At 34.7% G+C, this 11,180-nt stretch overlaps 4 protein-coding genes across 6 annotated transcripts; 2 read left to right on the top strand and 2 right to left on the bottom strand.

The window, feature by feature from the left end:
- Window positions 1-89: 89 nt before the first annotated feature.
- LOC140669516 (tubulin alpha-1 chain) lies at window positions 90-2,294 on the top strand. The gene is made up of 3 exons (XM_072899453.1): window positions 90-235; window positions 686-908; window positions 1,000-2,294. Exons 1-3 carry the CDS (start codon window positions 233-235, stop codon window positions 2,127-2,129), a joined length of 1,356 nt encoding a protein of 451 aa, XP_072755554.1. The 5' UTR covers window positions 90-232; the 3' UTR covers window positions 2,130-2,294.
- LOC140669515 (E3 ubiquitin-protein ligase RNF14) lies at window positions 2,189-5,250 on the bottom strand. Of its 3 annotated transcripts, XM_072899452.1 has the most exons (6): window positions 4,911-5,250; window positions 3,967-4,827; window positions 3,663-3,891; window positions 3,341-3,513; window positions 2,971-3,256; window positions 2,189-2,480 (listed from the first exon to the last, which is right to left on the bottom strand). In XM_072899452.1, exons 2-5 carry the CDS (start codon window positions 4,822-4,824, stop codon window positions 2,990-2,992), a joined length of 1,527 nt encoding a protein of 508 aa, XP_072755553.1. In that variant the 5' UTR covers window positions 4,825-4,827; window positions 4,911-5,250; the 3' UTR covers window positions 2,189-2,480; window positions 2,971-2,989. The 3 variants fall into 3 exon arrangements, with proteins under 3 accessions (XP_072755553.1, XP_072755552.1, XP_072755551.1); XM_072899451.1 differs by having other exon boundaries at window positions 2,189-3,256; window positions 3,967-4,840; XM_072899450.1 differs by having other exon boundaries at window positions 2,189-3,256.
- Window positions 5,251-5,352: 102 nt separating this feature from the next.
- Window positions 5,353-10,991, top strand: Alg7 (Alg7 dolichyl-phosphate N-acetylglucosaminephosphotransferase). The gene is made up of 7 exons (XM_072899458.1): window positions 5,353-5,760; window positions 5,908-6,022; window positions 6,264-6,709; window positions 10,030-10,218; window positions 10,329-10,399; window positions 10,548-10,711; window positions 10,806-10,991. The coding sequence occupies exons 1-7, from the start codon at window positions 5,594-5,596 to the stop codon at window positions 10,869-10,871; spliced, it is 1,218 nt and encodes a 405-aa protein (XP_072755559.1). The 5' UTR covers window positions 5,353-5,593; the 3' UTR covers window positions 10,872-10,991.
- Window positions 6,867-9,540, bottom strand: Mgat3 (beta-1,4-mannosyl-glycoprotein 4-beta-N-acetylglucosaminyltransferase). The gene is made up of 3 exons (XM_072899455.1): window positions 9,045-9,540; window positions 8,227-8,515; window positions 6,867-8,137 (listed from the first exon to the last, which is right to left on the bottom strand). Exons 2-3 carry the CDS (start codon window positions 8,383-8,385, stop codon window positions 7,007-7,009), a joined length of 1,290 nt encoding a protein of 429 aa, XP_072755556.1. The 5' UTR covers window positions 8,386-8,515; window positions 9,045-9,540; the 3' UTR covers window positions 6,867-7,006.
- Window positions 10,992-11,180: the final 189 nt, after the last annotated feature.

Below are 11,180 nucleotides of genomic sequence, written 5' to 3'. Positions count from 1 at the left end.
AGCGCGACGTGAGATCATCACGCGCCAATCAGCATACTCTGGAACGGTCGATTCCAGGAGGTATAAATAGAGCGTAATAAGCGTCGGTCGCTTCAATAGTTGCTGGGACGTCGACGTTCTACGGTTGTTAGCGGAAGCTCCATTACTTGCTTTTGCCGACTATCGATTTCCTGTGGCGGCTACATCGCTCTTTTTTTTCTAAGAGAAAACGAGAAATAAATTATAATACAAAATGGTAAGTCGTGTCGATAATTGTCACGCTTTTGCTCGTATCAGAATCCTAAACCTTTCTCGTGACGCCCATCCTTGTTGAGAGGTCGGCCATTTTGTTAACGGTTAAACGCCGGCCGGTTACGCCTAAATTTAGAAACGTCATCTCTTTCAAGAACAATTTGTACGATTAATTAATTTTTACACATTTCTACGCTTATTACATGAATATTAATATTTGTATAATATATAAGTCTGTTGATTATTCGAATATTCTAAGGTACGGACATTGACCTCGATGAGCCATTTTGAAAAGTTCATTGTATTGATTTATTTCAGGCTGCGTTCATCTTGACGCTATAAATACTGAAAGCGTCAAGATAAGTGTAACCTAAGGCTTGCTTATTGCGGTCCTTTTGTATCTCTAAAAATCTTGAGGTATTTAGGATATTAATGTATATATGTTTTATTTTAGCGTGAATGTATCTCAATCCACGTTGGCCAAGCTGGTGTACAAATTGGCAATGCCTGCTGGGAGCTGTACTGCCTGGAACATGGCATCCAACCGGACGGCCAAATGCCCTCTGACAAGACTATTGGAGGTGGAGACGACAGTTTTAACACCTTCTTTAGTGAGACTGGCGCTGGCAAACACGTACCCAGAGCTGTCTTCATCGATCTGGAGCCTACTGTAGTTGGTATGTATTTCATCTGCATAACTTTTTATTGTTGCTTCATATTTGATAAATTGCAAAAATTTTACTATAATTTTTCAATCTTTGTGCACAGATGAGGTTCGCACTGGAACTTACCGTCAATTGTTCCATCCGGAACAATTAATTACTGGCAAGGAGGATGCTGCAAATAACTATGCTCGCGGTCATTATACGATCGGCAAGGAAATAGTCGATCTCGTGCTGGACCGCATTCGCAAGCTCGCAGATCAATGTACTGGCTTGCAAGGTTTCCTCATTTTCCACTCATTCGGCGGCGGTACCGGCTCTGGTTTTACCTCCCTGTTGATGGAACGTTTGTCCGTCGACTATGGAAAGAAGTCGAAGCTCGAGTTCGCTATTTACCCTGCACCACAGGTCTCTACAGCTGTGGTCGAGCCGTACAACTCTATCCTGACAACGCATACCACCCTTGAACATTCCGACTGCGCATTTATGGTCGACAACGAGGCGATCTACGATATTTGCCGCCGCAACCTGGATATTGAAAGACCGACCTATACGAATCTCAATCGCCTGATCGGCCAGATCGTGTCCTCCATCACGGCGTCTCTACGATTCGACGGTGCTTTGAATGTTGATCTAACGGAATTCCAGACCAATTTGGTACCCTATCCCAGAATCCATTTCCCCCTGGTCACATACGCGCCTGTCATTTCGGCCGAAAAAGCCTATCACGAGCAGCTCTCTGTCTCGGAGATTACAAATGCGTGTTTCGAGCCGGCTAATCAGATGGTAAAATGTGATCCGCGTCACGGTAAATACATGGCTTGCTGCATGCTTTATCGTGGCGACGTCGTACCCAAAGACGTCAACGCGGCGATTGCCACTATCAAGACGAAGCGTACTATTCAATTCGTCGACTGGTGTCCCACTGGTTTCAAGGTCGGCATCAATTATCAGCCGCCGACCGTTGTTCCGGGCGGCGACCTTGCAAAGGTTCAGCGCGCCGTCTGCATGTTGTCGAACACCACCGCTATCGCAGAGGCTTGGGCTCGTCTTGATCATAAGTTTGATCTAATGTATGCCAAGCGCGCATTCGTCCACTGGTACGTTGGCGAAGGTATGGAGGAAGGAGAGTTCTCCGAAGCGCGTGAAGATCTCGCTGCATTGGAGAAAGATTATGAAGAAGTCGGAATGGATTCCGCGGAAGGCGAGGGTGAAGAAGGCGCCGAAGAATACTAAAAGACGCGAATACCATTTGTCCGCTTGTGTTACAGCTTTGTCTAAAATGTCTCTATACATTTTGAAATAGATTAATCCATTTGCAAAGCAAGCTTACGACTGATTGATACACCTATACTTTTTGTCAAATGAGAATTAAAATAAATTATTAAATTATTGCAAAAATATTAATTTGTTTATTTGTAAATGTGCATTTACATTAAGAATATTCTCTACCTGCAACAATTACTATCACTTTAATTACATTTTTTTTCATATTGAATGCACAGATTTAAAAGTACCACTGTTTATGTATATTTCTTATAATTTAAAACATTTCTATTGTATCTTTACATCAGATAAAGGCCTTTCCTGCATTAAAGAGAGCAAAAATATTAATCATGATATTAAAAAATAAATTTGTATTTTGCAATATTCAGTTTTATAATAGCAATTTGAAAACAACTAGATACGTCCATATACCCATAAAAATAATTTCTCAAGTTTCATTGAATTAAAATATACTACGGTACAATTTGCGCAAATTATCCAATTATTTAATTTATTTAACAGCAAAATAAAAAAACATCCCAAAAATGTCGTATAGCAAATTTGACTTGACTACACTAACGCACATAAATTATCGTACACATTTACATTGACATAAGTAATTAAAAAAGTAAAATAACTATTGTTCCATAATAATAATAATTATCATTATACTGTTATAATTACCTTAATGTTTTTGTAATTATTGATGTTTATATTGAAAATTGTGTACAATAACCCTTAATGCACCAGTGCATACTAGTGCATCTAATCGAATTCGCTATATGTTTTGTAAATTTATGATCATATTTACAAAATTTAATGAAATTGATTCAATCGTCTGGCTCCAAAACGAAATCTTCATCGTAGATATATTCTTCGTCGTCGGAATAGTAATCCAAATATTCGGCGTGAAAATCGAAATCATCATCATCATCCGGTTCATCGGGTATTACACCGCGATACAACATATTGAAACATTTGGATTCCGGATTTCGAAAATGTAAGTAAGGCGTCTCGGGATTGAGCCGCGTCCCACACAGCCAACAGAAATATGTGCCGCAATGCGAACAGGTCATCTTATTACATCCATCCGACTTCTGTAACAATATATCAAGATATGTATATCAGTACAATTGATTGTAATCGAAATTGAAAAATTTTTTGTGAGTCGAATTTAATACCTCAATCGCTGTCTTGCAGTGAGGACAATTATGGCTATTATCATTAATCCAATTTTCAGACATAGTATTCTCTATCATTGTTTGAAGTTGCTTCTTGCCATAACGCTTTTCCATCTCTGCCTTCTTTTCATTGCTCGCTGATTGATACTCATTAATTAACCGTTGTTTCTCAGCTGTTAATAATGAATCAAAAAATTATTATATAAAATAATATATTCTTTAACATGCAATGTTTTAGAACAAAAGGTTGCAAAAAAAATAAATAATACAGAGATGTTTTGTACGTTATAGAATAAAATCGTTTTAAGATTTAGGTGCGTACCTGAGGTAATTTTACAGGGTTCTACTCCATGATAAACCATCTTGCAACGAACACAAAATGCATATTGACAAACGGGACATTTTGCCATATGGTCATCGGGATCGCGAGTGACTGGATATTGACAGTGTCGTCTTGGACAGTAAATTATATCCATCATAGTGTCTAATGTAGTACTTAATAATAGGGAATCATATTTTGAAAACAATTCTGAACTTACTAAGTCTTTTATCTGCAACAGATCCAGTAAATGTTTAGCATAGAATTTCAATATTAAGTAATAAAATATATAGCGTGAAATAATTACCTGATTAGGTGTAGCTTCAAATTTACACTTTTCTTCAGGACAACAGATATTCTGTACACTTCCTTCCTTAATCTTTACTTCAAAGTAACCCTTAATGCAATCTTTACAAAAAGTGTGAGTACAAGGCAAAAATTGAGTACAATGCTCTCCCAACTTGTCAGTGAAACAAATGTTACATGTATAAAAATTCTGTTTGAATTTAATTTGTTTCCATTTCTCGTTGTAATCGATCAATACTTGAATAGGATTTTTACTGATTGGAAAATCTAAAATGGCTCTCTTATCAATGACATTGCTTTTCTTTGATATACTCTCTTTACTCTCTTTATTGACTTCACTATTGCATTGTTTGTTACATTGTTCACCTATTTCCTTATTTGCTTGCAAATTTTGTAATTTCTCTAATGTCTTTTTATATGATGTATACATATAATCCATATCCAGATGATCTTTTATCTTCAAGAATGTAAGCGTTTCATTTTGTAGGAACTCCATCCATGTAAACAAAATTTCCTCTTTGCTGTCCTCCCATAACAAATCAAGTTTTTTACACAGCTTAGACAGTACTACTGGGTGTAACCAAGAGGAACATAATGTAAATATGGGAGCAGACACAAACGGATAATCCTCCGGTAATGTAACATTTAAAGTTAAAGGTGGCAAGTATGATATCTGTACGTCTTGCTTAGAATCTGTCTCATGTCTCAAATCCCTGTATGTTAAGTAATACTCTGCTGGAAGATTTACAAATATTTTGAAAGTGCAATTAAATCGGCCATTTTCCTCGTGATATGAAAATTCCTCTTTATTGTAGATACTTTCCAATGCAGTAATTTCGTCCCTTTGTTTCTCGTCCATTGACTAAAAGATGAAACTGATTATTGTGATTATTTTTATTTGATCCGATGATGAAAAGAGAAAATTAGCATGCTTCTTCTACTTACCAAAGACGAAAACTAAATTTATATCGAATTAAGTATAAGTTTCGCAATTATGCGTAACACTTTTTGTGATTTAGTTAAAAAATGATTCACGTTGATGACATTTCAAGGAGGTTGTGTTCGTCGGCTTGTCAGACAACTTTGAGTTTGCTAAACTGTCACAAATCGGTGGTCACCAGTCTATTTAATTTTAATAATTGTAAAAAAAATACCATTAAATAAAAAAAATTATGATTTTAAGTAATATTTTATGAATAAATAGATAATCTTATGAAATAAATAGATATCTTGTCAAGATTCATGCGTATTTAAATCCCGAATCTTGAGAGCAGTCGTCGGTTCTATTTTCATAAAACGTTTGAATACCCGCACAGCAGCGCCTTTATTTTAAGCCTCATTTCAAATTGCGGGATCTCGACTCTCGATCGATTTTCGATAAATCGATACAACACATATGGCGGCGCATACGCGCGGAGCCTGAAAGTGAATAAATAACTGCAGACAGCAGTTGTCGCAAATTGATTAACGAGTTATCAATGCAAGTTATGTGGCAATCGCGTTGTCGACGAGTCTTGTCAAAATAGATAATAGATACCGGTTTCTGTGTCTTTTATGACATTGATTTGAGTGTGTATGTGTGTGTATGTATGCGTGTTTAAAACCGGTGTTACGCGTGTAATTTTAAAATGAACGCCGAGGAAACGTGGTTATTAATATTTCCAATATGTATCAACGCGTTAATCTCTGTGAGTGCGTATTATTTGACTATTCATCTAATTCCGAGGATAAAATCCATGTTTGTCAAAGCTAACCTCTACGGCATTGACATGAGTAAGAGGGCCAGTGATAAAATGTAAGTGAGACGAGAAATAATAATTTGAGTTTAATTAATATTATTTTGTACATATAATATTGTTATTATATTTTTGATATTATCATCATGTATTCTTTTGTAAATTGTTAACGACAGTGCCTATACATGACCGATTTATTCTTGCAGACCGGAGGCGATAGGTGTTGTTACCGGATGTATATTTCTCATAACAATGTTCTTATTTATTCCTGTACCATTTACAGATCATATATTTAGAAATGAAAATTTTCCACATGACCAGGTATGATGAGAAACATCAGACAAGAACTAATAGTAGTTTAAATTAATTTTTTTTTTTTCAACTGATTTTCTAAAATCAGTTGAATTTAAGATAAACATTTTTTAATGAATATTTTTATAGAAACTTATGTTTGATTTAAAGAATAATTTATACTATGATATTATTATTTATACTATGATATTATGTACTTTTCTCTTAAAAGACATACATATATAAAGAATAAGCTTTTCATATATTACAGTTCGTTGAATTTCTGGCTGCGTTACTGTCAATATGTTGCATGCTATTTTTGGGTTTTGCCGATGATGTCTTGGATTTACGTTGGCGACACAAATTACTCTTACCTACTATAGCATCCTTGCCATTATTGATGGTTTACTATGTTAACTTTAATTCCACGGTAATCATTATACCAAAACCATTGAGACCATGGTTTGGTTTCTCACTGGATTTATGGATACTTTACTATGTATATATGGGAATGTTGGCTGTATTCTGTACAAATGCGATAAACATATTAGCTGGGATTAATGGTTTGGAGGTTGGTCAAAGTTTAATCATTGCCACAAGTATTCTTATCTTCAACATCATAGAATTATTTGGCAGTCAATGGAAGGCACATCAATTTTCAATATACTTTATGCTGCCTTACATAGCAACTTCTCTCGCATTATTCAAATTTAATTGGTAAGTTGTATTTGAAGGATTTTTTTACATAAGGTTTCTTTTTCTTTTTTTTTTCTTGCATAAGAAAATTAATCTTTTTTGGTATTACAATAAATTTAAATATATAAAAGGAATATTTGTGAACATGGGAAATTTTAAATTTTCAAGCTTGTAAGAGTTTTGTATGTATAAATCATTTAATATTTATATTTTGTCAACATAATATTTTAATGTATATAAATTCAGTGTATAATATTACATTAGTGTACATTGAGTATCGAGTATAAGTTAATATCACAGTCGGGTGTGACCAGTATGTCAATAGTAGTCTAGTTTAGCATAAAAATTCTCTATCAGCCAGTCGTATTTCCATGTGTTATTGAGAATCGTTTCAGGCGCAAAGTAGGAATCTCTAGATTTAGAAGCTCTCAGAAGACTGGTTTTACCGTCCAACCACAGTCCGCTTCCTATTAGATCCTCGACGAACGGCACATCTATAGTCTTTTCGATATGAATCTCCTTAGACCGGACTTTATTGCGAAGATCGATAATAATATTTGCAGGCGCTTGGCACAGATTACAGTACCATCCGCCATAGTGATTTAAATCTCCTATGACTAATCCTAAAATATCTCTTTCGCTGGTGTCTCCGTCCAATTGCTGTCGCAGTACAAGTGAGTTAGATTGATAGGCATTACGTATCAAGCTGACAGTGTATGCTCCGAGCGTTATCGTTGTTTTGAGCGGATGCTGCCAAAAGAAGCCATATACCGACCATCTTAATCTAAATCCGATAGGCTGAGCCCAACCGTCGTACACTTTGAGGAACATTAATGCCCTGGAGTTCAATATCTGTTCGGGTTCCGTTATTACATAGATGTCATCGTCTCTTAAATTCTGTACTACAGTCTTGATTTTATCCCAGACGTATTTCGATACTATCCTCAATGGTTTGCGAGACTTTGTCGCTACGTTGATGTATAAGATCTTCTTTTGCTCCCGCTGTAACAGTCCCTTCGACAACTTGTGTCGAAAATTATCCTCAGCATTGTTAAAATCACATATTACAAAAAGATCCACCACGTTGTAGAGTTCCTCTACTATCACTTCGGCGATGCCTGAATTATATTCACTCAGAAAGAAAGTGTGGATAACGTGTCTAGCAGTTTTACGACGTTTCAGACTAATGTTTTGCTTTGATGCCATGATCGCTCTCCATACGACTTCAGGCTGTCCGCAATCCCAGCCATGCCATCCTTGATTGCAAATACATCTTTCCAGATGCTCATTGCTTCTCATCTTATGCTCGTCTACTCCAAATTTCCAGCATACAGTATGATTATATATTTCAAACAGTTTAAAAGTTTTGACATCTTTCAGTACTACTTCTCCATTGATTGTCTGATATATTGGTGATTTTTTACGATTGCCTTGATTTATTTGCAGTTCCTTTAATAGTAAGAAAACAAATTTTAGTTTTATTATAAAATATCTCAATTAAATTAATCATGTGCATTATTAATTTATGTTAGTTATACCTGTGATGTCTCAAATTTGACAAAACTGACAGATGCACGAGTCGTTGATGCAGTTAATTCAGCTGGCGGGGTTGTGACGACATAGATCATAACAATTAGGACCTGCAAGATTAATAGAGTATACAGCAACGCCAGCTTCCCATCTAAGCGGACCTGCATGGCACCGATCCCTATGCTCGAAAAGTCTAATATCTCATTTTATGTCTTTGGAGAAAAATCTGGGTATCTCTGGAGAAAAATCTGGGTGTCGAAGACATTTTCGTTAAGATTCCAATCCCATAAGAATCATCTAAAAACAGAGAATAACACAATTATGTCTCATTATTATTAATACAGATGATGTTTATGAATATGTCTTTTTATAATGATACATTTGACATTTACATCTTTATTTGGAATCGATTTTCAGCTTGAATTCATAACATTCTTTGATATAGAAAATAAGAATTAAAAAAAGAAAGATAACATTATACTCGCATATTTCTGTCTAATGTAAAATTCATTGACCTCATTTCTCTAGCGACGTTTCATATTTCTAGCACATATATATATATATATATATATATATATATATATATATATATATATTTATATATACGCGTATGTATATTTATTATGGCAAAAAATCGTAATTATTCTATACAAATCGCGAAATCTAAGCGACATAATCCTCACTAATCAACCGCATTGCGGTAAAAGTCGCGCGACAACTCGATCAGATTCGCCAGCAGTTAAACGTCCCGGCAGCTCCGCCCCGCACGCATGTGTCATCGGTCATCGACACTGCTACAAATATTACGTAATAAAGTATCACTCACAATGCGATTTCCGTCGACGGTTTCACCAGGGTCTCGTTGTGATGTCTTTCGTAGGGTATGTCACCGCGGCGCGCCGTGTCATTTAATTCGCGAGACGATCGCGATTTCTCTCGCTCACTCCGGTCTTGACGACTAATTTAAATGGATCCCACGGCGACTATACGATCGGCAACCGGCGTGGATGGACGTGCGATACCGCACATACTCCGAGCCCCGCTAATAGTCGCTAGCTGACTGGTCCCCGTTGATCGGGACTCGAAAAGATTCGGAGGGGTGCCCCTTGTCTCCAGGCCGGGTAGCAACACACACAGGCACACCGCGACGACGTGAAAAACCACGCCCGAGTGCCGCACCAGCCAGCCGGCGATCTATCCATGTATTCACGAACACATACTCGCGGCAAACGCGATCGTGACTATTCGCAAGGCGCACGCGTCTTAGAGAGGCATCTCGTTGACTGTACGGGTCTATATATCATCCCCTATGTCAGGTACGAATAATCGTCCTGCGAACGAATTGGGTCCTCCCATGAGTCACAGATCTCATCAGATTATTCCGACGAAAATTAAGTTTTGAAAGGAACATAATGATTCTAATGTCATATCGCTTCATCTTCTTATATTTCTGCAAATATGATTCTCAAATGCATACACGTGTTTGTAGTTATCATGGTCCGTTCTTCGTCCTTCCTTATAGTCGAGAAATGGCGCATCTCAAATTGACTTCTTCAGCATATGATAATATATATATATATATATATATATTCATAAATTTTTATGTTCATATAATACACCAGAGATTTCTCTATGTGTAAATAGCACGTACTGTTAAAATAAATATAATTTTTATACAAAATTATACGAGATAAAATTCGGATGTATTTAAATAGTATAACTTGTTATATATAGCTATTTTAAGAATATAGAAATGATAATAGGATTAAAAATTAGATCAAATAATTATAGAAATAACAATTTTGTTCAAGGTATCCATCACAGGTTTTTGTGGGTGATACGTTTTGTTATCTTTCGGGAATGACTTTTGCTGTCGTTGGTATCATAGGTCATTTCAGTAAAACGACTCTATTGTTTTTCATCCCTCAAATAATCAATTTTCTATACAGTATACCACAGCTTTTTCATTTTGTACCATGTCCTAGGCATAGATTACCAAAGTAAGTTTTAGAGATAATTAAAAGACATTATTTATAAATAACTCTATTAAAGAATTTGTGATATATGAGAAAGATAAAATATATATATATATATATCCTTTTATCCATAGGTATAATAAAGATACAGATAAATTGGAGCCCAGTATAACTGTATTTAATAAATCAGAACTTAACACAATTGGTATGATAATTTATAAATGTAGCACATATACATGTATATTAGTAAAGAAATTGTTCATAATATTGTGTATATATATATATATATATATATATATATATATATATACACACACAATACTATTATAAAATTCTATTTCTCTTTACTCTAGGAAATCTATTGATGTGGATACTAAAAACATTTAAATTGATAAAGTGGCAAGAAGATGGAAAAAGTATTGTAACTTGCAATAATTTAACTTTAATCAATTTTATATTGATCAACTTTGGTCCATTAAAAGAACCGACACTTACAACGATTCTATTAATAATTCAGGTAATAATATATATATATATATATATTTTTTTTTTAACGAAAATATATAAGTACATTACATATTTAAAAAAATAACAAATTTAATATTTTTCAGGTTATTAGCAGTATATTGGCATTTATTATTAGATATCCTTTGGCTTCCATATTTTATGATGTTTGAATAAACATAAGATTATACACATTTTCTTATATATAAAAAATATAGTGTACATATTTGAAAAATTTATATAATTAGCAATTTATATACAAGATTATACTTTTCTTTAACAACTACATATTACAAATAAAGATTCATTAAAATATCATATTATAATTATAAATCACAAATTTATTATATATGTGATCAAAAATTCTCTTCTACTTCTTTATTGTAGAATTTAATAGGTCTATTTTCAAATTTTACATGATGATGCCATTCTGTACCAAAATATATTAAAAATAGTCAATTTATTAATGAATTTTTTTTATT

The sequence above is a fragment of the Anoplolepis gracilipes genome, chromosome 9, assembly GCF_047496725.1.
Source record: "Anoplolepis gracilipes chromosome 9, ASM4749672v1, whole genome shotgun sequence".
NCBI classification, from domain to species: Eukaryota; Metazoa; Arthropoda; class Insecta; order Hymenoptera; family Formicidae; genus Anoplolepis; species Anoplolepis gracilipes.
The sequence above is the reverse complement of the archived record's forward strand: the minus strand, read 5'-3'. Positions and strand labels throughout refer to the sequence as shown.